Here is a 25,792-nt window from a genome sequence, read left to right as displayed (position 1 = left end):
ACTGCGGGGTGTCACCTTCATCCTTCACTGACTAGTAAGCCCCTCCCCCGGAGTAGGTGTGTGTACCGGAGGGAGGAGTCCTGGTGTCTCTATGCTGCTTCCAAATCCGTGAAGGTGGAAGCGTTGGGTGTAATCGGTTTCCTGCACTGGAAACACGCATCCTTATTTAACCCCTTCCCGCGCTAAAGCCGAATGACGGCTACAGCGCGGCCCTTAATTGCCGGGACGGCATCGATAGACGTCCTCCCATGCATGAGCTGCCTGTGGGGCGCGCTCTACGATGACCAACTTAATGAGACTCGGCCGATCAGAGTAAGGGGGCGTTCCTTGTCCCTTACCACCTGATCAGCTGTCAGCCAATGACAGCTGATCACGTGATGTAAACAGAAGATCGGTAATCGGGTTCCCCCCTCGCGCTGTCCTGCAGATCTCCAGCTTCTGACAGAGGGACATCGACCCGAAACAGGGAGAGCCACTACTGCTAGGCACTGCCCACCAGTGCCACCTAACGGTGCATACCAGTGCTGCCCACCAGTGCCACCTATCGGTGCATACCAGTGCTGCCCACCAGTGCCACCTACAGGTGCATACCAATGCTGCCCATCAGTGAAGGAGGAAAAATTACCTGTTTTCAACATTTTATAACAAACTAAAATGTTTTATTTTTTATATAAAAAAAAAAAACACAGGTGTGATTAAATACCACCAAAAGAAAGCGCTATTTCATTTGGGTACAGTGTTGCGTGACCGCGCAATTGTCATTCAAAATGTGACAGAGCTGAAAATTGCCCTGGGCGGGAAGGGGGTTAAAGTGCCCGGTAAGCAAGTGGTTGTAAAAGGTTCTTTTTATAAACATGTCACACTTGCCTCTGCTGTGCAGTTAGTTTTGCACAGAGTGGCCCCGATCCTCCTCTTCTGGGGTCCCTCGCGGCTCCTCCCTGCAATACATAACCCCCTCTTGGAAGCTCTCTCCCGAGGGGGTTACCTTGCGGACACGTTACTGTGTCACGCACTCGGCCCTGCCCCGGGCTGCCGCGGCATTGGATTTGATTGACAGAAGCGGGAGCTAATGGCTGCGCTGCTATCATTCTATCCAATCAATGCCAAGACTCCGACACTGGGGATGCGCAGAGCAGGTGAACGGGCTCGGGGGAGTAAAACGCGGCGGGGGGCTGTGATTGGCAGGTGTTTTTTCACTTTAATGCAGGTGAAAAAACACAAACCTTTACAACCCCTTTAAGGTTAAGAATAAAGAGGAGAAAAAATACAATGGACTGCGTGGAAAAACGCGACGGCAGAAAAGCATCCAGACTGGTTCTATGGTGTGAATCGGCCCTTAGCCCTGCTTCACACCGATGCGTTTTGACATGTCAAATCGACGGCAATTGTCGGCAATGGCACCGCCTAATCGGTGCCACGCTGCACCGATTTTAAAAAGTTGTTTCTGTACTACTTTTTGCGATTTCGAGCCGCGATTTACAGAAACCCGCACACATGTCTCTGTAATCGCGGCCCAAAATCGAAACGGACAAGCGGGAGTGAAATCGTGAATTCCCGCAGTGTGAACCCGCACTTAGTGATAAATGGCGGCTGAGCAGCAATAGGAATCTTGTTCAAGTGACGGCTTTAGTTGGTAAGGCCCCATCCACACTTGCGCCACTTGTCATGCAACTTTGGACCCCCAAAGTCCCATGACAAGTCGCACCCCATGTTCCCCAGTGAGTACCATTCATATCTGTGCAACTTAACCACTTCAGCCCCGCACCATTTGGCTGGCCAAAGACCAGAGCACTTTTTGCGATTCGGCACTGCGTCGCTTTAACTGACAATTGCGCGGTCGTGCGACGTGGCTCCCAAACAAAATTGGCGTCCTTTTTTCCCCACAAATAGAGCTTTCTTTTGGTGGTATTTGATCACCTCTGCGGTTTTTAGTTTTTGCGCTATAAACAAAAATAAAGCGACAATTTTGGAAAAAAGCATTATTTTTTACTTTTTGCTATAATAAATATTCCCAAAAAATATATAAAATATATAATTTTCCTCAGTTTAGGCCGATACGTATTATTCTACATATATTTTTGGTAAAAAAAACACCCAATAAGCGTTTGATTGGTTTGCGCAAAATTTATAGCGTCTACAAAATAGGGGGTAGTTTTTATGGTGTGGTGTTTTTTTTTTTTATGATGACTGTGACATTATAGCAGACACATCGGATACTTTTGACACTATTTTGGGACCATTCGCATTTACACAGCGATCAGTGCTATAAAAATGTACTGATTACTGTATAAATGTGACTGGCAGTGAAGGGGTTAACCAGGAGAGGGCGCTGAAGGGGTTAAGTGTGTCCTAGGGATGTGTTCCAACTGTAGGGGGCGGCGCTATGAGTGACACTACACTGATCCCAATTACAGTCGCAGCAAGTTTACAGTAGTTCCTGCACTACTTTGGTCGACTTTCATGCAACTTGAGGGTCCTGGACTTCAATGTAAAGCCTCAAAAGGCGCACCAGCATGATATACATGCGACTTTGTAGAGCGCACACCATCCCATTGGTCAAAGTCGCATCAAGTCGCACTGTAAAGTTGTAATGGAAATTGCATAATTCTGAAATCACACAAGTGTAATCGGACTCTTAATCTACAAGTACCGTATATACCCGAGTATAAGCCGAGGCACCTAATTTTACCACAAAAAAATGGGAAAACGTATTGACTCAAGAATAAGCCTAGGGTGTCCATCTGCATGCCTCGCTGTGCCCATGCCTCACTGTCAGTGCCGATCCTAACCTCCGCGGGGGTGCTGACTTCTTACCTCTTCTCCCATGCAGCCAGCGAGTTGAGAAGTGTGGTGAGGGGCCAAAAATGACTTCTCACCAGGCGGGGCCTCTAGTAATTTGGGGGGCCCTAAGCGGCTTTCATAGTGAGCCTATAGGGCGATTGGGCCATGCCTCACTGTGCCCATGCCTCACTGTGCCCATGCCTCACCTGACGTTTAACATGGAAGTCTATGGAAGGGGTGCCCAGCTTTGAAAAATCGGTGTTCCCCAGCCGTAGGTTCCCCGGACAACAAACTTTGCACACTTGTAGAGGAGAAATGGGGCTACATGTGTGCCATTGTCCGGGTCCAGGGGACCTACAACCGGCTGGTACCGGGTCCCCAAAATCACTGGAGAAATTACCGTTTAACATGGGAGTCTATGGAAGGGGTGCCCGGCTTTGAAAAATCGGTGCTCCCCAGCCAACACTCTTTGCACACTTGTTGAGAAAGAGTGGGGCTACATGTGTGCCAAGATTGGGGTCCAGGGGACCTACGGCCGGGCTGTACCGGGTCCCCAAAGTCCGGGAGATCAGGCGCAAAAAAGGTGACTCAAGTATAGGCCGAGGGGGGCATTTTCAGCACAAAAAAATGTGCTGGAAAAACTCAGCTTATACTCGAGTATATACGATATATATATATATATATATATATATATATATGAGTGTATATAGTATATACCAGGGATCCTCAAACTACGGCCCTCCAGCTGTTGTAGAACTACACATCCCATGAGGCATTGTAACACACTGACATTCACAGACATGACTAGGCATGATGGGAATTGTAGTTCCTGAACAACTGGAGGGCCGTAGTTTGAAGACCCATGGTATATACGGTACATTATAGTCGGGATGTAATGTGTGGCCGGCTATAGACCTGCATTTGCAGCTTTCCTCGGAGCAATATCGTGTTTTTGTTTTTTTTGGTGAAAAATCTATTAACGTCTTGAATATATTGGTTGGATTTTGTATTCCGTATGTTGTAACTCTAAGGTGTGAATGTAAAACTTCCCGCCATGATGGATCCTCTCAGGACTTCACACGTCTCCCATCTTCACCCCTCTTTAGGACGCAGGTTGTCCCTCAGAAGTGGCCGTCACCTCAGTCCAGGTAATGGCGGAGAGGAGATTCCCGGCCTGCATGGTGGATTGGCAGATCTGCAGAGTGTGTGTGAGACTAACAGCTGGGACTGTGGGGTCCTCGGCTCACGCTATTGGCTGACGGCTGAGCCTCAGCCGTTCACGTTACACGCACGCTTTGAATAGAATCCCGGCACTGCAGCTTTAATATTAAGAAATGTATAGTTTTCTATGGAGGGATATAAAGGAGGATGAGTAATGTTTGTCTGCTTTGTACACGAGGCGCTGTGTGTAGGGGGGGAGGGGTGGTGCTTCGTCAGCAGCTGACTGGCCAAATCATCTGTTGGCTCCGGAGTCTCCCGGAGACCTGTTGCCGAGCAGACGAGGCGGAGAGCTATTTTCAGCTGTCAGCTCTGCTGTTCTGTGAATTAACTTCATCGCTAATCCTTCCTCTAGTAAAGTGCGTTTAGGGGAGACGCACGCTGCGTTTTATATTATTATATCCCCAAAAAATCTTTTCCTGCCAGGATTTTTTTTATTTTTTTGTCTGTTTTATTCATTTAGAGCACGATCATGCGTGTGTGTTTAATAATGAATTGTGTTTTTATTGTGCATTTTCTATAGTTTTTGAGGATTTTTTTTAGTAGTGTATTGGAGTGTTTTAATGCATTGCTGAGTGTTTTATTTTGCATGAAAAGTGCATTTAAAGAGATGGTCTCCAAACTGCGGCCCTGGGGCCAGATGTGGCCCTTATTGCAAATTTTTATCCAATTTCTGCCACACTTATTCTCCAGCCAATGCCAGCAATGGGGCGCTATTCCTCCAGCAATGGGGCGCTATTCCTCCAGCCGGTAGCGGCAATGGGACGCTATTCCTCCAGCCGGTAGCGGCAATGGGACGCTATTCCTCCAGCCGGTAGCGGCAATGGGACGCTATTCCTCCAGCCGGTAGCGGCAATGGGACGCTATTCCTCCAGCCGGTAGCGGCAATGGGACGCTATTCCTCCAGCCGGTAGCGGCAATGGGACGCTATTCCTCCAGCCGGTAGCGGCAATGGGACGCTATTCCTCCAGCCGGTAGCGGCAATGGGGCGCTATTCCCCCAGCCGGTACCGGCAATGGGGCGCTATTCCCCCAGCCGGTACCGGCAATGGGGCGCTATTCCCCCAGCCGGTACCGGCAATGGGGCGCTTTTCCCCCAGCCGGTACCGGCAATGGGGCGCTATTCCTCCAGCCGGTACCGGCAATGGGATATTACTCCTAATGATGGCCGTGCACCATCTCTACTCCCACCAGCCACAGTCCGGCCCTCCTAAAGCCTGAAGGACAGTAAACTGGCCCTTTTTTGTTTAGAAAGTTTGCAGACCCCTGATTTAAAGATTTGCACTAGGGTTGTACCGATACTAGTATCAGTATCGGGACCGATACTAAGCATTTCCCCGAGTACTTGTACTCGGGGGGGAAAATGCTCCGATACCTCACCCGATACCTGACTTTCCCTGTATCCTCCTCCAGTTCCCCCCCATCCGTTCTGCTCTCCCCCTCCACGCTCCGTGTCCCCCCTCCATGCCACTGCTATCCTCCTGGGTTCTGCGCTCCCCCACCATGCTCTGTGTCCCCCCTTCTGTACCGCTGCTATCCTCCTTGGCTCTGCGCTCCCCCTCCGTCCTGCTGCTGTCCCCCCTCCGTGCCGCTGCTGTCCCCCCTTCTGTGCCGCTGCTGTCCCCCCTTCTGTGCCGCTGCTGTCCCCCCTTCTGTGCCGCTGCTGTCCCCCCTTCTGTGCCGCTGCTGTCCCCCCTTCTGTGCCGCTGCTGTCCCCCCTTCTGTGCCGCTGCTGTCCCCCCTTCTGTGCCGCTGCTGTCCCCCCTTCTGTGCCGCTGCTGTCCCCCCTTCTGTGCCGCTGCTGTCCCCCCTTCTGTGCCGCTGCTGTCCCCCCTTCTGTGCCGCTGCTGTCCCCCCTTCTGTGCCGCTGCTGTCCCCCCTTCTGTGCCGCTGCTGTCCCCCCTTCTGTGCCGCTGCTGTCCCCCCTTCTGTGCCGCTGCTGTCCCCCCTTCTGTGCCGCTGCTGTCCCCCCTTCTGTGCCGCTGCTGTCCCCCCTTCTGTGCCGCTGCTGTCCCCCCTTCTGTGCCGCTGCTGTCCTCCTTCATGCTCCGCTCTCCCCCTCCATGCTCTGTATCCCCCCTCTGTGGTGTCACTCTCCATTTCCTCCTCCACCCCCTCTGTCAGGATGGAGAGCGGCGGTAGGAGCCGCTGAACCCGGCTCCTACCTTTTCCGAATAAACAGAGTCAGTGATCACTGACTCTGTTCATTCATATAACTGAAACATCGTAACCTGTGTTTACAATGTTTCAGTTTATGAATGGATAGGAGCCTCCTCTGTCTTCTCTCCATTCATTTTCAGTGCAGCTGAGAAAGTGACTGTACTTCGTCCCTTTCTCTGTCTCAAAGGGGAGATATGAAAAAAGGGCTGAATGGGGGGGAAATTTTTATTTTGCAATAAATAATAATAAAAAAAAAAACACACTGACACTACCCCCCCCCCCTAAAAAAAAAAAAAAAAAAAATCACTGTAAAAAAAAATTGTATATCAACAAAAAAAATTGTGTAAGAAAATAAAAAAAAATACCGCCACTGTCACATGACATTTAAAAAAAAAGTTTCGGTATCGGCGAGTACTTGAGAAAAAGTATCGGTACTTGTACTCGGTCTCAAAAAAGTGGCACAGGACAGCCCTAATTTGCACAATAATCACCATCCCCCACAAAGGGTTAACTTCTTGTCAAGGGGGTAGAGGTGTAAGGTGATATACTTGACTTTATATAGCTCTCCTTCCCCCTGACTCTCTGGGTGGTGGGCAGTCCCTTGTCATTCTCACATACACATCGTGTGACGGCCGGGTGGAAAGTCTTTAGGAGGCTTGGAGGGACGGGGCGCACAGATGGAGGGAGCCAGCCGGATTGGGGAGTAAGGTATTGCACATTATTCCTCTACCTCTAAGATGTAATGGGCATTTAACCTCTGCAATGCAATTCCTGAAGTTGGGATTCGCAGTGAGTGGTAAATGCTGAAAGCTTGGTGCCGTTATTTAATGTCCTTTTTAAATAGTTCCAAGTTGGCCCAAACAAACTATTTACTGCACGAAGAGGCGTCCTTTGTTATTTGTATGTATTCTACATTGAGCAGGGATGTCCAACTCCATTTCATCACAGGCAGCATCAGTATGGTTGTCCTCAAAGGGGCGGTTGTATCTGGGGTGCATTCCGCGCAGAGTTCAGGACATTGCTATGTACTAGGTGCATTGCATGCAGGCGGGCGCTACGTACAGAGTGCAGCGTTCTGCCGTTCACTGAGTTTGTAGCCCCAACCCCCCCCTAATAAAGCTTTCTTACATGTTTCACCTACCTGTGTAGGCGGCTTTGCTACCTGTGTATTTGCAGGAAGGTCGTTCTTTCTATTAGATCAGGCATGTCCAAAGTCCGGCCCGCGTTCTGATTCAATGCAGCCCACTGGAAATTTATTTTGTGGCCCCCCAACGAATCCATGAGCGACGCTCCAGGATTCGTTGGGGGGGGGGGGGGGGGGCACATATGATATATACCGTATTTATCGTTCTGACAGCCTCAGGGGGGGCGGGGATGAGTGCCATTGGATTACATAAAGGAGAATATCCTGTTTACTCTGTGGCCTCTGTAATGGGAAGTCCCGCCTCCTGGACTGGCATTGGACGACTGTTTTGTCTACTCAGTGGCCTCTTTAATACAGTCCCCCCTCTCCTATGATAAACGGGAAATTCTCCTGTATGTAATCTGTTGGTGCTTGCCCCTCCCCTTCCCTGTCCCCTCCGAGGCTGCAGATGGGCATGGAACAGGCTGCACTGATAGCAATTGTGAGGTTGCATTCAGAGGCTGCATTCATGGACACTGACTTATTTTGCTACAGTTCTTTATTTAGAATTTTAAGTCCCCAAACCTCCCTCCTTAAAGTGAAGGTGCTTGTTATACACTGATTAAATAAGGTTTATCCAAATAACTCACCCAAGCTCATCCTTACTCCTTCACCCCACAAAGCCACAAAGGCAAGAGAGTGAGTGTGAGTGCGTCCAGGAATCTGTTAGATCTGGGAGCCACTCAGGGCAAAGCTGCCCCTTGTAAACGCAGAAGGCTTCTGTATTTACAAGTGGCAGCGGGGGATGGGAGCGGAGGGTGAGAGCCAGAGGTGGCGGAATGGAGTTCCGGCTGAAAAACTGGGTGTGAGGTCCACATTGGAGGACTGCATCCAGCCCACGGGCCTTGTGTTTGAAATGCGTGACTTTTTATTTATAATTTATATATATATAAAATTTATTATAAACATGTAACATGTAACTCCCGGAAGGGGGAGAGCAGCACGGAGGGGGACACATAACTCCCGGAAGGGGGAGAGCAGTAGGGAGGGGGACACGCAACTCCCGGAAGGGGGAGAGCAGCACGGAGGGGGACACGTATCCCCCGAAAGGGGGAGAGCAGCACGGAGGGGGACACATAACTCCCGGAAGGGGGAGAGGAGCACGGAGGGGGACACGTAACTCCCGGAAGGGGGAGAGGAGCACGGAGGGGGACACGTATCCCCCGGAAGGGGGAGAGGAGCACGGAGGGGGACACGTATCCCCCGGAAGGGGGAGAGGAGCACGGAGGGGGACACGTATCCCTCGGAAGGGGGAGAGGAGCACGGAGGGGGACACGTATCCCCCGGAAGAGGGAGAGCAGCAGGGAGGGGGACACGTAACTCCCTGAAGGGGGAGAGGAGCAGGGAGGGGGACACGTAACTCCCTGAAGGGGGAGAGGAGCACGGAGGGGGGACACGTAACTCCCTGAAGGGGGAGAGGAGCACGGAGGGGGGACACGTACCCCCCGGAAGGGGGAGAGGAGCACGGAGGGGGGACACGTAACTCCCGGAAGGGGGAGAGGAGCACGGAGGGGGACACGTATCCCCTGGAAGAGGGAGAGCAGCAGGGAGGGGGACACGTAACTCCCTGAAGGGGGAGAGCAGCACGGAGGGGGGACACGTAACTCCCGGAAGGGGGAGAGCAGCAGGGAGGTGGACACGTAACTCCCGGAGGGGGAGAGCAGCACGGAGGGGTATACAGGGACAGTCGCTCTATAAATTTCACTAAAGCAACTGAAGGGGGTGGGGGGGTCCGGGAAGAAGCTGTCAGGCTTTATAGAAATCTATACAGGCAGATTGGTGCTTGTAACTCCCCCCACCGCACCAATCATCCCTGACTGCCCAGGTATCGGTGAAGCATCAGAGCATTTCCCAGAGTACAAGGGGAAATGCTCGGTACCGATACTACCATCGATATTGGGACAACCTTGGTATCCAGCACTGTGCTCCGGCAGGTGGACTAGAACTACCCGTCTCATTAAAGTACCTGTCTCACCAGTATAAAATAGTCGGGCTGAGAGCTGCTCAGTCATTCACAGGAAGCTTTGTATTCTATGAATGAATACAAAGATTCCTCTGATTGGCTGAGGCCATGTCATCACAAACTCTGCCTCTGCCGATCAGAGAAAGCTTTGTATTTATTCATAGAACACAAAGCTTCCAGTGAATGGCTGAGCAGCGCTTCGCCCGACTCTCTATTTTTAGTGACATGGGAAGTTCTCGTCCCACCGCACAGTGCTATATACAGACAATGCCGGGCCCCCAGCAGGTGCACCTGTTAGGGCAGTGAATAGGAACTATTTAAAGGGACAATAAATGTGTTGGGATTTAAGGGTTGGTGCACGTGTGCGCTGACGTATGTTGTGCTGTGGAAGCCCATTTCTTTTGAATAATAAACCTCAAAACGTAAGAACATGAACTACTTCTAGGCGATGGAGCTGGAATACTTGTGTGTTGTAGTGCAGGCACGTTTGTTTTTGCTATAAATGCGCATTGAGGCGTCCTTCGTCCTTTAGCATGAATAGCAAAGCAAAGCTTTATCCGTGAATCGCATGTTGCGGTGTCAGATGCATAGATGTGAATCTAGCCCAGGTATCTTTTATATTGCGTAGTATTTGCGTGTGTGTACATGTGACCAAATGCAAAGGCATTTCTCTGCCAATCAGGGTCAGCCTGTTCTCTGTGATAGTGCGTGTTTCCTCCGGGTACTCCCATTTCCACCCACATTCCAAAGACATGCTGGCAAGTTAATAGGCTTCTGTCTAGATTGGCCCCGGTATGTATTTGAGATTAGAGGTTGACTGATTTTATATCGGCTGATATTTTAACTTTTACTGACTGCGCTCCTCCCTTACCCCCGCGCTTTACTGTCAGTTTCACACATAGTAAATGTCTTTAAAAAAAAACATGGCCTCTGAAGCTGTTTTATATACTGTATATTGTGATTTGGGCGGGGGGGGGGGGGGGTAGAGAATACATTTTTGGTTCTTGGTTTCGATGCACTTTAATCCCCCGGGGCGGACACGTCACCCAGCTCAATTCAAAACCAGAACTGGAATTTCTGCACAGGAATACAGGTGGCTTTTTACATCTGAAACTCTACAGTACTGTCAGGTTTTATTCATTTCAGAAGTGAACTCGAAGAATGTGGTGATCAGTCTGTGGGGAAATTGGATGTGAACTAGAGCTGCACGATTCTGGGCAAAATGAGAATCACAATTTTTTTGCTTAGAATAAAGATCACGATTCTCACGGCGTAAAATCTTTTACATTTATACAAAAAAATATATAATTTGCGCTAACTTTACTGGATATATTTTTTTAAAAATTCATTAAACACATTTTTTCCAAAAAAAATTGCATTTAAAAAGACTGCTGCGCAAATACAGTTCAACATAAAATATTGCAACAACCGCCATTTTATTCTCTAGGGACTCTACTAAAAAAAAAATTGTGTGTGTGTTTTAAGTAATTTTCTAGCAAAAAAAGAAAAAATTATTTTCAACTTGAAAAGAGCTGTCAGAAAAAGGTTTGGTGTTGGTTAGGCCCCATGCACACGAGACGCTGGTAAACGCGCGTTCAGAGGCATTTGGACCGCTTTTTCAACTGCCCCTGAACACATTCAATGTTATCAAATGTGTCCATGCACACAGTCACGTTTTTCTGCGTTTTTCGGCAGTTGCGTTTATGCTCGTTTTTTCAGAAGCAAAAAAATGGGTTCAGACGCAAAAGTTTTCGCGTTTCAGATGCCGGTACCGCGTTTTGCCGCGATTTCGTTTATAGGCATTTTTAAAGGTGACCTATTTTTTTTTTTTTTTACGTTAGAAATCTCAAAAATTATGGCAAATGATGAAAAACCATTAAACATAAAAAAAAAAATGTAATTGCTTGCATTGCATTGTGGACAATCCACAACTTTTGGCAGGTGTCATAGCCAGGTGACGTGGCCAGTGGACAATCCACAACTTGTGGCCAGGTGACGTGAACAGGTGATATGGCAGGTGACGTGGCAAGTGACGTGGCAAGTGGACAATCCAAAACTTGTGGCAGGTGACGTGGCAAGTGGACAATCCAAAACTTGTGGCAGGTGTCATAGCCAGGTGACGTGGCCAGTGGACAATCCACAACTTGTGGCCAGGTGACGTGGCAGGTGACGTGAACAGGTGATATGACAGGTGACGTGGCAAGTGACGTGGCAAGTGGACAATCCAAAACTTGTGGCAGGTGTCGTGGTCAGGTGACGTGGCAAGTGGACAATCCACAACTTGTGGCAGGTGACAAGTGCATTTTAAGATGGAATTGAATAAAGAATTGTAGGTTGTGTGAACTGTATCGGCTCCTCCATACTTCGTAATGGAGCGTAGCGGCGGGCGGTGCGCGTTGTGCTGATGACGGCATTTCGTCATGAATAGCAGTAGGTGTGTCCCTGAGGATGCCGGGGCCCGCCGTATCCCAGGCGGTGCTAATGCATCACCACCTTGTAACATTCCGCAGACACATCCTGGTGATACATTGTTGACGCTCTCTGTAGTATACTCGTACATCTTCACATACCTATTAAGGTGAGCTCTCGGGGAATCTAAATAAATGAATGCTGCTCTGTGTTCATTAATCTGTTCATTAATCTTTTGTATGTGTGTTTTTTTTTAAGTTCACGTGCTTGCAGGCTTCCTTCTGATAGGAAGAGAAAGCAGAGTGACTGAGCTCATTTCTGTGCAGCTTTCCCCTCCTTCTCATAGATTGGGGGCGGATCCATGACAGCCTGGGCTCAGAGGAAGTGGGTTGAAGGATGCTGGCTGTCATTCAGCTAGCGTGAGCACTACCGTACTGCAGGATTTTTTATTTTATTTGACTGGAGTTCTCCTTTGAAGCTGGACTCCAGGAATTTAGCTTCTCTGTAAGATTTGCTCCATTTAGGAGTTAAAGCAGAAGGTGCCCAACCTTTTAAAGAGCGAGGGCCACTTGATAACCGGTCGCGGGCCGCACTGAGCGTGGCAGGTGGATGACAGGTCTTCTGTCGGCGGCTGCTGCTGTCCCCCAGGTGGGTATGGCTGTCCACTCTGCATATTGGGGTTATCGGTATCGATACCGAGCATTTGCGTGAGTACCTGTACTCGCGCAAATGCTCCTGATGCCAGATCTGATACCTGTAAGGGGGGGGGGGGGGGAGAGGCGGGTACTCGCGCAAATGCTCCCGATGCCAGATCTGATACCTGTAAGGGGGGGGGGGGGGGAGAGGCGGGTACTCGCGCAAATGCTCCTGATGCCAGATCTGATACCTGTAAGGGGGGGGGGGGGGGAGAGGCGGGTACTCGCGCAAATGCTCCCGATGCCAGATCTGATACCTGTAAGGGGGGGAGAGAGGCGGGTACTCGCGCAAATGCTCCCGATGCCAGATCTGATACCTGTAGGGGGGAGAGAGGCGGCTTGCAGCAGGGAGTCTGTGGACAGAACGAGCAGGTAAGCTGGCGGGGGGGAAAGGGGGCAGCCGCAGCCATCATCCATTAGTGACCAGAGCCGTCTCATTCGGCAACTGAAGTGGCGCTGTACAGTCAGTGTCCCGAGTCCCATCTTGCTACACCCTGCACTCGGCCACATTAAGCCAGCAGCGGACATCTTGTAACAAGATGTCCGCTGCTGCTTTTATGTGGCCAAGTGCAGGGTGTAGCAAGATGGGCGTCGCAGGCAGCATAGAATAAAGTTTAAAGGAGTTGTAAAGGAAAAAAATGTTTTCACCTTATGCATTAAGGTGAAAAAACATCTGATGATACCAGCCCCCGGTATACTTGCCTGACCCTTCGAAAGTCCTGCGCTCGGTCCCGATATCCTCTTGGCCGCTCAGCCTGGCCGCTGATTGGCTAGAGCCGATGAATTGAGAGCAGGGCAGCCATTGGCTGGTGCTGCTGTCAATCACATCCAGTGACGCGGTGCACCAAGGGGCATGGCCGAGTGATATAGCCGCTCGCTGTATCACGGGAGTGCGCCCGCAATTGGTGACCACCATGCAAGCTCTCGCATGACTGTGGTTACTAATTGCGGGGAGGACCAGAGACAGCCGCCAAGGGACCCCAGAAGAGGAGGATCGGACTGCACAGTGGAGGTAAGTATAACATGTTTGTTTAGAAAAAAAAATAAACGTTTTTTTTCCTTTAGTGACCCTTTAAGTTCCTTTCATGTAATTTATTCAGTGCCGCCCACTGCATATATGCTGTGGCAGGGCGGCCAAAATCACGTACCTGTACGCTGTGATTATACACAGCAGGAGCCAGTCAGCTGGCCGCCGATCGTTTGGAAGAAAGGCAGAACAGAGGCCTGGCTCCTCCCTCCTGCCTGGTGCCCAAGCAGGCACACTCCCGACCCGCAGCTCAGTCCCAGCCCCCCCGTCGCGCCCCCCCCCCCCCCCCCTCTCCTGATTGGCTCATCAGGAATGTGAGTCCCCGGGGGGGGGGGGGCAAGGCTCTCGTGGACATCGCTTGATCGAGAGGGGGCTCAGATAAGTATTGGGGGGGGGGGGGCGCTTTATTAACGTATGCATAGAATGCATGGAGGTACAAAACCTTGTGCCTTTACAACCACTTTAAGTGAAAAAGTACATGCTTGCCATAAACTAGAAAATTGCTTTTGATATCTCACTTGTTAAAGTGATTGTAAAGGTTTTTTTTTTTTTCTCTAAAAATAACAAATGTCATACTTGCCTGCTTTGTGTAATGGTTTTGCACAGAGCATCCAAGATCCTCCTTCTTGGGTCCCTCTTCGGCTCTCCTGGCCCCTCCCTTCTGTCAAGTGCCCCCACAGCAAGCAGCTTGCTACGGGGGCACCCAAACCAAGTCACAGCTCCCTGTGTCCATTCAGACACAGCCACGGTCTGATGCCCCCACCCTCTCTCTCCTGATTGGCTAACTGACTTTGGCAGCAGGAGCCAATGGCGCCGCTGCTGTGTCTCAGACGATCAGGAGGAGAGTCCTGGGTGGCCGAGGCACTTGTGGACATAGCTGGAGAGAGATGGGGCTCAGGTAAGTATTAGGGGGTGCTGGGGGGGATGGCTGCTACACACAGAAGGCATTTTTATCTTAATGCATAGAATGTATTAAGATAAGAAACCTTCTGACTTTACTACAACCTCTTTTTGCACAGAGATCATTTGCTCATCTTGCTTAACTATACTCATTGTCTTTTACAGAAGCGGTACAGCTTGGCTGTGGGCCCCCCGAAGAAAGACCCAAAGGTGAAAGGGGTGCAGTCTGCAGCAGTGCGGGCTTTTCTGAGGCGGAAGGAAGAGGAGATAATCCAGAAAGGTACATGTGATTAAAATCTGCCTGCAAGGAAAACATTTATTCCCTTCGACTCTCGCTGGAGATCCAACACTCTGCTTTGCGCCAAATATAGACCCAGCTTTTAATATCATTTGAACAAAGTGTTCTGAATTGTATGTTCAAGCCAATTGAGTTCTAATCCTTTGCATGTTGCAGATCTCATACAAGGGCAGGGGAACTTTATATGCAGAACATCCTTGTCTGAGTATGTGGGATTTCTTTTTTTTAGGGGGGGTCAGTGGTTGTAAACCCTCCATATACCCAGTGAAGTGACAGGCGTTAGGTGATGCAGAGAAGAAACCGATCCTCCTACTTAAAGGAGAAGTCCAGCCTGAGCTTTTTAGGCTGAGCTTCTCCTCTGGGTCACAGGGGTGCAATTCGTTTTGCACTCCTGTGACCCATTTTCAGCAGACAGCGGTTTCGAAGTCCGCTCTCCACTGCAAGCTTAGTCGCCAGCTGCCTTGACTGATGTCAATCTCAGCGTTTCAGCTCCCCACTGAGACGGGCGCTTCCAGCGCTCCAATGAGCGTAGAGGAGCTGACCAGGAGAGATGCTGACCGACAGTCAGCATCTCTCTGCTCAGGGAGGGGAGAGCCCTGAACCATCGGCGGTGTTTGGGGCTCGGTTCTCGGTGAAGAGGCGGCAGGGGACAGCCGCAACATCGGTCTGATTTTTATTTGTCTTTTTTTTTTTTTACAATACTTTCTTTTTTTTTAATGGGGGGGGGGGGTGGATGGTCTCAGTGTTTTTTATAATTTTTTTTTATAATTCATTATTTTATTTATTGCAATTCTATCTATATCGTGTAATTGTATCCCTGTTGAGGGGGGGGGGGCTTTGGTGAGATGTCATGACCCCTGACATTTCCCCTTTGAGACAGAGATATGGACTAAGGATAGAGATTCCCCCGGTCCCTTTCTTTGCAGCCTCAGCTGTGCGAAAAATGAATGCAGAGGAGACAGAGGCTCCTCTCCATTCATCAACTGAAGCATTGTAAACACAGGTTACAATGTTTCAGTTATGTGAATGGACAGTCAGTGATCACTGACTCTGTTCATTCGTAAAAAGTAAGGAGCCAGGTTTACCAGCTACTACCTCCGCTCTCCATCCTGACAGATCGAGGAGAGGGGGACAACAGAGCACAAAGGGGAACAACGGGGGGGAGCATTGGGGGGGACAACGGAGGGGGGATACAGGGACAGTCAGCGGTGATCAGTGTAGTGGGCAGTTACAAACAAGCACCTATCACTGCTGTATAGATTTCACTAAAGCAGCTGAAGGGGTGGGGGTTTCCAGGGAAAAGTGGCTGTCAGACTTTTTAGCGAAATCTATACAGGGGGTAATCAGTGCTTGTAACTCCCCCCGCCGTACTGATCATCCCTGACTGCCCAGATATCGGGTGACGCATCAGAGCATTTGCCCAAATACAAGTACTCTAGCAAATGCTTGGTATCGGTGCCGATACTAGCATCGGGACAACGCGGATAATGATCTTGGTAATTTAATTTTTGTTGGTTGTAATTGAAAACTTTTGTTCTCTTTTTTCAGAACTGGAAGAACTGAGAAAGAAAGAGGATCTTTTGGCTAAACGGAAAGAAATGAAACATGACAAAAAAGCCAGGGCCATGGCATCAAGGACAAAAGACAACTTTCATGGGTATAACGGCATTCCAATAGAAGAGAAACCCAAAAAAAGCAAAAAGGACCTTGAGATGGACAGCGATCTCAATGTACGGGGTGAAAACGAGGAGTACCTAACAGAGGAAGAAATGTACGAATATTCTCAAAGTGAGTCGGAGCAAGAAGAGATTGAGGAGCCAGCGCCACCACCAGCAAAAAAACTGAAACCCAACAACATTAAGAAACCTCCGCCACCAGCCTTGAACTTTGCCGAATTGTTGAAACTTGCTGAGAAAAAACAGTTTGAGCCGGTGGAGCTGAAACCTGTGAAAAAAAATGAGGAAAGGCTAAGGACGGCGGAAGAAATACGAGAAATTGAGTTTTTGCAGCGGAAGAATCAAAAAGCCGAGAAGCCCATTGACAAACACTCAAAAAGCAACGGACAGGTGCTGAAAGTTCATAAAAGCTCTTCAGATAAACATTCCTCTTCTAAAGAACGTCATTCCGAGGACAAAAAAATCAAAAGCTCATCTCTTTCCAAAAGTGTTCCCCCTGAGAGAGTCAAAAGTGTGTCTAATGAAGCGTTTAAAAGGCATTCGGATGGGAGCCACAGATCGGAAAAACAGATCTCCTCCTCCAGTTCTCACAGTAAAAGCTCTAAAGTTTCTTCCAATGGAAATGCCAAATCATCTTCTGGCAGGGATCATGCTGATAGGCAGACTTCATCCTCTTCATCCTCCTCTAAACGAGATGTAAGCATCAATGGAAAACATCAGGGTAGCGTTCGACCAGGTGGGTCAAACGTAAGTTCTGGGAAACCAACAGGGAATTCTAGTTCTAGCTCTGTAAGGCCTTCTAGTGCACCCAAGCCTTCTGGAAGTACTGTTTCTAGCACTGCCAGGCCGTCTGGGTCTTCTGGCTCCACCAGGCCGTCTGGGTCTTCTGGCTCCACCAGGCCGTCTGGGTCTTCTGGCTCCACCAGGCCGTCTGGGTCTTCTGGCTCCACCAGGCCGTCTGGGTCTTCTGGCTCCACCGGGTCGTCTGGCTCCACCAGGCCGTCTGGGTCGTCTGGCTCCACCAGGCCGTCTGGGTCGTCTGGCTCCACCAGGCCGTCTGGGTCGTCTGGCTCCATCAGGCCGTCTGGGTCGTCTGGCTCCATCAGGCCGTCTGGGTCGTCTGGCTCCACCGGGTCTTCTGGCTCCACCAGGCCGTCTGGGTCTTCTGGCTCCACCAGGCCCACTGGAGGTTCAATTTCTTCATCAACCCAGCCACCGAAAAGTTCTAGCTCCTCCAAGCCTCACAGCAGCTCCGGTTCTGTTCGTCCTTCCAGTAGCTCAGGTTCTGTTCGTCCTTCCAGTAGCTCAGGTTCAAGTTCAGTCAAGCCCACCAGCAGTTCTGGGTCCGTTAAACATCCTCTTGGCAGCTCTGGTGGATCACGCCCTAGCAGCGGAGGGCATTCAAGCAGCAGTTCGGGACCTGCTCGTCCTTCCAGTGTTTCTGGATCTAGTAGACCAGCCAGTGGACCTCCCTCATCGAGCGCTAAACCTAAAGGTGTTCCTTCAGGAAAAGAACTGGCGCGCCCCAAGGGTGGCCTACCTTTGAGTTCTCGACCTCCTGCTATTTCTGGCCCTGGAAGGCCAATAAATAATTCGGCAGCAGGACCCCGGTCAATGCCTAAATGCACTGTGGTGGCTGAAACCATTTCATCCAAAAATTTTGTTCCTAATACTGGCAATGGACCCCAAAATGGAATGAGACCTGGATCCCAAAATGGCATGAGACCTGGATCCCAAAATGGCATGAGACCTGGATCCCAAAATGGCATGAGACCTGGATCCCAAAATGGCATGAGGCCTGGATCCCAAAATGGAATGAGGCCTGGATCCCAAAATGGAATGAGACCTGGACCGCCACCTGGGCAGAGACCTATGGCACGCCCACCACCAGGTATTTAATGGTTGAATTTGAATGAGCTCTCATTTCTTAATGTGTTTTTAATGCAAGTTCTACAATTTCTAAATGTAATTTAATCTTTAACCACTTGGCAACTGCCCGCATCATACTGCAAACGCTGCAGGCAAAGCAACGTAGTAGGGAAAAACGCTGCCTACTGGCTCCTGCCAATAGTTCCCCAGCCAGGAAATGCTGATCGGCCGTGTGCATTCTCCGCTGAAGGCTCTGTGTTGACATTCATTATTAGCATTACTATTAGTGTCACTGCTGATGTCCGTGTCGTATAGTCAGTCCCCCCCCCCCAGCGTCATTTAGTGTCGGATTACCCACCGCACTATCACAGTCCCATTATAAGTCATTGATCATGAAGTAGAATACATGTAGTAGAATACATTTTTTTTTTTTTTAAAGGTAAATTTTTGTTTTGAAATTTTTGTACATACAAAACAGACAGTACAGCAAACATCGCCCGGTACATCATTTTACAAAACTTTGGTAGCTGGTACACATTGAGCATTTTCATAAAAACACACAGAGAAAGGTGGGAGAAGTAGAATACATTTTGGTCAAAATGAAGATTTTTTTTTTTGTTTTTGTGAATGCTTTATAGCAAAAAGTGTGTGTATTTTTTCACCCTTTTTCAGTCTCTCTTCCATTGTATAGCAAAAAATGTAAAAACACAGTGGTGATCAAATACCACCAAGAGAGGCTCTATTTGTCTGAAAAAAAAATGTATAAATGTAATTTGGGTACAGTGTTGCATGACCGTGCAATTGCCAGTTAACCACTTAACATCCGCCCCATAGCAGTTTTACTGCTACAGGGCGGCTATCGTGTATATGTACGTGATTCTGCGTTTCCGTCTGCAGGGGACATGCATGGCCCTTCACAGCAGAAGCCGATCTGCGGGTGCCGGGCACTCAATGTCCTCCGGCACCTGCCAATTGTCAGCAGTGCATAGAGTGAGTGAGAGACTTTGTAAAGCGCAACACATGCGAACTGAATCGCCTCTGGGCACTGTATCCATTTCATGGGTAAGGAACCCCTTGACCTCAGAAGAGATGGGTTTTAATCTTTCTCCTGAAGGCCAAGTGGTCCGACTCCAGTCGGATGGTGGTTGGTAGTGCATTAGAGAACTGAGATATGCGCCCTAATGATCTGTGCAGATGTTGTCCCCTTTCGCACTGGTCAGTTTACATTGTGATCAGCTGATCATGGGGTAAAGAACAGCTGTGATTGGAATAAAGAGCCAATCTATGATTAGCTGTGTCCAATCACAGCTGATCACAATGTAAACGCACTCGCTGGTTATCAGCATTCCTTACCTCACATGAGAGGAGAGGGCCAGTACCCGACTAGTGTGAAAGGGGACATCTGCACAGCACTCTGATTGCGTGCGGTAGGACGTCATGACGCTCTCCCAAAACTGGCAGACACACTATAGCTGTCATTTTGGTATAGCGCGGTCTCTTAAGTGGTTAAGGGACTGTGTGCCAGACCCACACAGAGTGGCAGCATACACATCGAGTCTCTGTATCTTTCATTATGTTAAAAGAACGGTTTCACCCTTAGCAACCTTAGCTATGACTAAGCATTGATATCCAATGCGAAACGCGTCAGCTGTTTTTCCCACTGTGTGCTGATACTTGTGGTGCATTTTTCCTTTACCCAATAAAGGGCACGTATTTTTTAAGAAATTGGAGTGCGGCTGTCCATATCTATCTTCTTTTGCATATCCCGTGCATTGCCGGCACCCATTGGTTCCTGAGTGGACACTGATTGTTCTAGTGTGCTCACCTGGAGCGGCAGCCTTCCTACCTTAGCAACCGGCCTACAGGTGTCATTTTTCCAGGGCAGGTCTGAAAATGATAGCAGAATCTGGTTGCTATGGGTAATTTATACAATTATACCTACAAACACTCCTACAGTATAAAGTCTGGGGGAATGGAAGCTCTGAGGACCAATTTTCATCTAATATGGCAACAAGTTTATCCGGGACTTGCAGAGGAAACTTTGTAAAGGAAAGGACGCACCTATTGAGGATTTTTGGTAATTTTCTGCTTTTTCTTTGCAGGACGGGGACTGCCACCAATAACCAGTTCCTACAAGAGAAGAATCGAGGATGATGATGACGAGGAGTACGACTCAGAAATGGAAGACTTTATAGATGATGGAGGAGAATGCCAGGACGAGATTTCTAAGCACATTCGGGAAATATTCGGCTATGACAGGTCAAAGTAAGTGTATCATTTAGTGTCAGTCAGGAATCCTGTGCTTCCTGATTGGGCACCTACGTACTCGCCTAGATGGCTGCAGCAATGATCCCAGCTGCAGCTGTTCCCCGCCGCCTCTGAAAACTGAGAGCGATCAAGAACTACTGATCGCTCAGTTCTCGTCTTTGCTGAGCATAGAGCCGATGACTGTCAATCACCAGATCTCTGCTCTCCCCTCCAGCACTCACTGGAGCGCTGGGCTGTGGAGAGGGGCGGGAGGGGCTGAATCGGTCTCCCAGCGGATCGCTGAGAGGCTGAAGCCTGCTGACGGTCCAGGCATCCTGGGTGAATCCTGACTGTAAAGTCGGGGTCTCTTTTAGCGCCTGGACCGGATGAGTGACATCGGCCCCCGCTGTCTGCAGAAAACGGGTCACATAAGTGCGCTCCTGTGATCCAGAGGAGTAGGGCTGAAAGAGCTTTTGGCCTACTAATATAAATTAAAGTGGTGAAGTGACTGCTTGATGATATCTGATATTGGGTGATCCTGGAAGAAGTTAAAATATTATCAATTGAGTTTAGTGTCAATCACTTTTATATATACTGTGATTCTGTACTTGCCAAATGTGATGCAAAAATCTCCCTCCACTGAGAATGGCTGCAGCCATTATAACTGCTGGCAAACTCTGGGGAGAGAAAGCTGTGCATGAAGTCGTAAGCCTAGGCTAATGACCTGGCAGAAAATAAATATCTTTTACTATCCAAAGTTAAAACAAGGGCAGAAGATTTAATAGATGGAAAGTTGGAAAAAATGACCGAAGGCCCACTTTAATAAAAAAAATCTATATATCTCTTTCAAAGGTAAAGACATTTGGGGTCTTTTTGACCCCAGATCTCTCCATAAAGAGGACCTGTCATCCATCTTTCTATTACAATGGATGTTTACATGTTTTTCTTTTAATGGGAATAAAAGTAATAAATTAAAGGTACAGTGTAAAAAAATGTAAAGCACCCTCATCCCTCTGCTCACGCAAAGTAGCGAGCACATATGTCGCGCACGCATATGTAAATGGTATGTGCACCACACGTGGGAGCTATCGCCATGAATGTTAGAGCGATAATTTTAGTGCTAGACTTTCTCTAACTCTAAACCGGTAAACCTCTAACAAAAAAAGTTTAAAGGCACGCTGTAGTTTTGTCGCCATTCCACGATTGTTCGCAGTTTTAAAGTAGGACTTGTTGGGTATATATTTACTTTGCATAACATCATTCACATTTTACCAAAAAAATAGGGGTAAATATTGTTTTGGTTTTTATTTGAAATTCATTTAAAGTGTATTCCCCCCCCCCAAAAAAAAAATAAACTGCCTTTGCAAAAGCACTGCAGAATTGGTGGAGTAACGCCCCTTGTGTCTTGTTTCAGATACAGAGATGAGAGTGACTATGCGCTGAAATACATGGAGTCGTCTTTCCGGGAACAGCAGAAAGAGGAAGCCAGGAGGTAAGTCGGCAAATAAGCTCGGGCTTCATATGCAGCAGACTCCTTTCCAGGTTTTCACCGATCTTCATAGTTACATTTGGGGTCTTCCGCTTCTTTCTGTACTTATTCAGTTCTTATCCTCCAATTATAGACAGGGGCTCCATTCACACTTTTCCGCTGCAAATTTCCCCTACGTTTTCACTGTAAATTTCCAAAGCAGATGTTCAGCTGCAAATTTTCAGAGCCAGGGGCCACCAGCGTCTTTTAACAATGGCTGGTTGTTAAGGACCAGAATGCTGTCCGCTGCGGATTTCCCGCTGACGGCTGTATGAAAAAAATTATGTATTAATGCTGAGTGTTAATCAATAAATAAATCCATGCCGAACCCTTAGGATTGGGGGAATCGCATGGTATAGGTGCCCGTTTATGCAGTGCGTTTTTGGAAAAGCTACATGCGCTACTTTGGTGTGGTTGCAACAGGAATTTGGCCCCTCATAGACTTCGATGTAAACGCACAAATGTAAAAGCAAAAATGCTTTATTTTTATATTTTCCTTGCGCCTGATATTGGGTATTGTGTACAAAGTGAAGCTTCTCTACATTTACTGAGGAAAATGGGTGCAAAGTACAGTGTCTACTTGCCCTTCTTGCCCTTCCTCGTGCTCATGCGCACACTAGGGGAAGCTTTTGATATGCCCTAAGCCCTGGTTCACACTGTAAAACCACATGTGATTTGCATCGGAATCACGCCACATTTCTGTGCAAATCCCATTTGATTATTTTTATCTTTTCTGCACTATAATCAGATTACATTGGTGTTCATACCCATGTGATCCTATTCAGGCTAAAGCGCAGCATTTTGCAGTCTGCTATTGGGCAGTCACTTAAAGGGGTTGTAACCCTTTGTGTTTCTTCACCTTAATGCATCAAGGTGAAAAAACACCTTGCAGTGTCCGCTCCCCCCTCCCCCCCCCTCCATCTTACCCAAGCCCGCTCCTTCGACTGCTTCTCGGTTTTTCATTGGATAGATTGATGGCGGCGCAGCCATTGGCTCTCGCTGTTGTCAATCAAATCCAATGACGCCGGGGCCGACTTATACACTCGGCAGCTATGGACGCAGGTGTATGACACAGGTGTGCGCCCGCAAGGTGACCCCCCCCCCCCCCCCCCCCCCCCCGGAGAGAGCTTCCCAGAGGGGGTTATCCTATTGCGGGGAAGAGCTGCCGTGAGACCCCAGAAGAGGATCGGGGCCACTCTGTGCAAAACAAACTGCACAGTGGAGGTAAGTATGACATGTTTGTTATTTTAAAAAAAACGGAACCTTTTAGTGTCACTTAACATTGACACCTGCAGCAGATCGCATGAAGTGCAGTTGCTATGTGGGAAACGCACAGGAATCGCTGCATTTCCCACATCAATGGGATCCCATCCCTGGCTAAAGCTGGCCATAGTTGGATCCTCCTAATAATAATTTTTATTTTTTTTTGTTCAGACTAGATGAAAACAAAAAAAATTGGTTCCCAAATCCTCAGTCTGGGTGGATGGAGGAATCCTCCCCACTGGCAGCGAGTCTCTCCGCTGTCAGACTACACTGATCAATCGCTGTTTTGGGTTACGTTTTCCAACAACTCCATTGTTGGTCGTTGGATTGACTTCTATTAAGCGATCCGGCCACACATGATCGAAATTTGGCCGGTTCAATCTATCTGTGGGCAGCTTAAAGCGGGGGTTCACCCGGAAAAAATATTTTAACAGTAGATTGAGGCTAATTACGGGAAGCACAATCGGTGTGTTTTTTTTTTTAAAATCAATGCAGTACTTACCGTTTTAGAGATAGATGTTCTCCGCTGCTTCCGGGTATGGGCTGCGGGACTGGGCGTTCCTATTTGATTGACAGCCTTCTGACGGTTGCATACAGCGCGTCACGCGTTGCCGAAAGAAGCCGAAGCTCTATATGGCGCCTGCGCACCGACGTTCGTCTACTTTCGGAAACTCGTGACGCGCTGTATGCGACGGTCGGAAGGCTGTCAATCAAATAGGAACGCCCCCAGTCCCGCAGATTACATACCCGGAAGCGGCGGGAGAAAATCTATCTCTAAAACGGTAGGTACGGCATTGATTTTAAAAAAAAAAACACCCGATTGGCCTCAATCTACTGCAAAAAAATGTTTTTCGGGTGAACCTCCACTTTAACTTATGTTTGGGGCTTCAACAATGTGTGTGGTCACATCACTTCTGATCTTCACATCATTCCTCTTGGAAATCCAGGCATCCATTTTTTTTAACCACTTCCTGACTGTAGGTCATATGACGTCCTTGGGTTGAAGTGGAAATCTCTGGATGATGGGTGGAGCTACAGGCATCATCCAGATAGCTTTGTTTACAGCCGGTGAACAGGCAATAAAGGGAACAGTTGGACCATCCAGTTATTTATTGACTTTGCTATTCTTAGTTCTTACAATTTGTGTACTTTTGTTGGTATTGTGCGATTGTATAATATATGTTCATTATTTGTGCCAGCCTGCGGTTAGGAATCCAGGAAGATCTTGAGGATATAAAACGAGAAGAGGAGGAATTAAAGAGAAAAGAAAAACTTGCAAAAAAGATGAAAAAGCGATAGCATCCGCTACAACAGTCTCTGAACTTTACCGGGCCTCCTGAAGGGTAACACCCACCCTGCGCTGCCACCAGGGGGAGACTGGAAACCCACACATGACATTTTCAGAAAGTTTTTTTGTTTTGAAAAAAGAAAAAACAAAAAAGGAGAATCCTTTATAAATGTGAGTGGTGACAAATGAAATTCTGGCGGGTTTTCAGGTGTCGGAGTTTTTCAAGTTTTTTTGCTACAATGTGACACGTGAAAACTTGGATGTGTCGCCTCCCTGGAAATAGTCTGATCTCCTTTTATATTTTCTTTTTATAAATTATATATGAATTTGTGTTCTGAGAACAGATTGGTTAATAAATTATTTATCCCAGGAATGGAAGTATGATGAACTAGCCCTCCCCCGTCCAATTTTCTGTATAGATATCAGTATATTATATAGTGCTATCGGTCTCCAGAGTTTCATGGATTATTGTGTATCTGTGCAGTAAATGTAGAATATTTTTATTATCGGGGATTGTGTGCAATCCTTTCAAAGTGCACTTACCACGTTATGGTTTGTTTGGTACCGTCGCTGCTTAAAGGATATGTGCACTGCAAATACAAAGTGCTGTTTTTTTTTTTTTGCTACCTTCTCCAGACCTTTACCTATACAGAATACTTTATTAATCCCAAAGGGAAATTCCAACCGCCACCATAGAGGTAACCTCAGTCTGGCAGCTCCGATGTTCTTTAAAGAAGAACTCCATCTTTCTCTTCCGTTCATGGACGGACACGGCAGCCTTTGACCTTAGGGTTATATCCACTTCCTTCCAGGAGAGAACTCTCCTGGAAGGAAGCAGATATAACCCTAAGGTCAAAGGCTGCTGTGTCCGTCCATGAACTCTGGGGAAAAAAAGGATTTTTGTACTCACCGTAAAATCCATTTCTCTGAGTTCATAGACGGACACAGCCTTCATTGACCTTAGGGTTATGCTTCTTCCTGGTAGGAAGAAGCATAACCCTAAGGTCAATGAAGGCTGTGTCCGTCTATGAACGAAAGAGAAATAGGATTTTTGTACTCGCCGTAAAATCCATTTCTCTGACACTTTACATGGCAAAGCTGGCCCAAACAAACTGTCCCTCACTAACCTGCAAGGCCGCACTGTGTTCTGGGCTCGAGCTGAGACTTCCTGTCTCATACCCGGAACCCAGATGAGTCTACAGCAGCAGCGCTCAGCCACTCGGAGCAAACGGTGTATTCCATCAATACATTACTTACAATACAAAGCTTCCTCTGATTGGCTGAGTCA

At 48.2% G+C, this 25,792-nt stretch overlaps 1 protein-coding gene across 5 annotated transcripts in view; it reads left to right on the top strand.

Moving 5' to 3' along the window:
* Positions 1–25,010, top strand: part of SPTY2D1 (SPT2 chromatin protein domain containing 1) — a 36,768-nt gene extending 11,758 nt beyond the window's left edge. For 2 of the 5 annotated variants that reach the window (XM_040328002.1, XM_040328003.1), the window contains exons 2-6: positions 14,501–14,615; positions 16,182–18,200; positions 20,281–20,443; positions 21,840–21,917; positions 24,416–25,010. In XM_040328002.1, coding sequence (XP_040183936.1) covers positions 14,501–14,615; positions 16,182–18,200; positions 20,281–20,443; positions 21,840–21,917; positions 24,416–24,515 — 2,475 coding nt within the window. In that variant the 3' untranslated portion in view covers positions 24,516–25,010. Of the gene's footprint in view, positions 1–3,887; positions 3,930–6,766; positions 6,867–14,500; positions 14,616–16,181; positions 18,201–20,280; positions 20,444–21,839; positions 21,918–24,415 lie in introns of those variants that run through there. The other 3 variants (XM_040328004.1, XM_040328001.1, XM_040328005.1) reach the window with 3 other exon arrangements.
* The last annotated feature ends 782 nt before the right edge of the window (positions 25,011–25,792 follow it).

This window comes from Rana temporaria, chromosome 11, assembly GCF_905171775.1.
Source record: "Rana temporaria chromosome 11, aRanTem1.1, whole genome shotgun sequence".
In the NCBI taxonomy this organism is placed as follows: Eukaryota; Metazoa; Chordata; class Amphibia; order Anura; family Ranidae; genus Rana; species Rana temporaria.
Note: the sequence above shows the minus strand (reverse complement) of the source record. Positions and strands in the feature narration are given on the sequence as shown.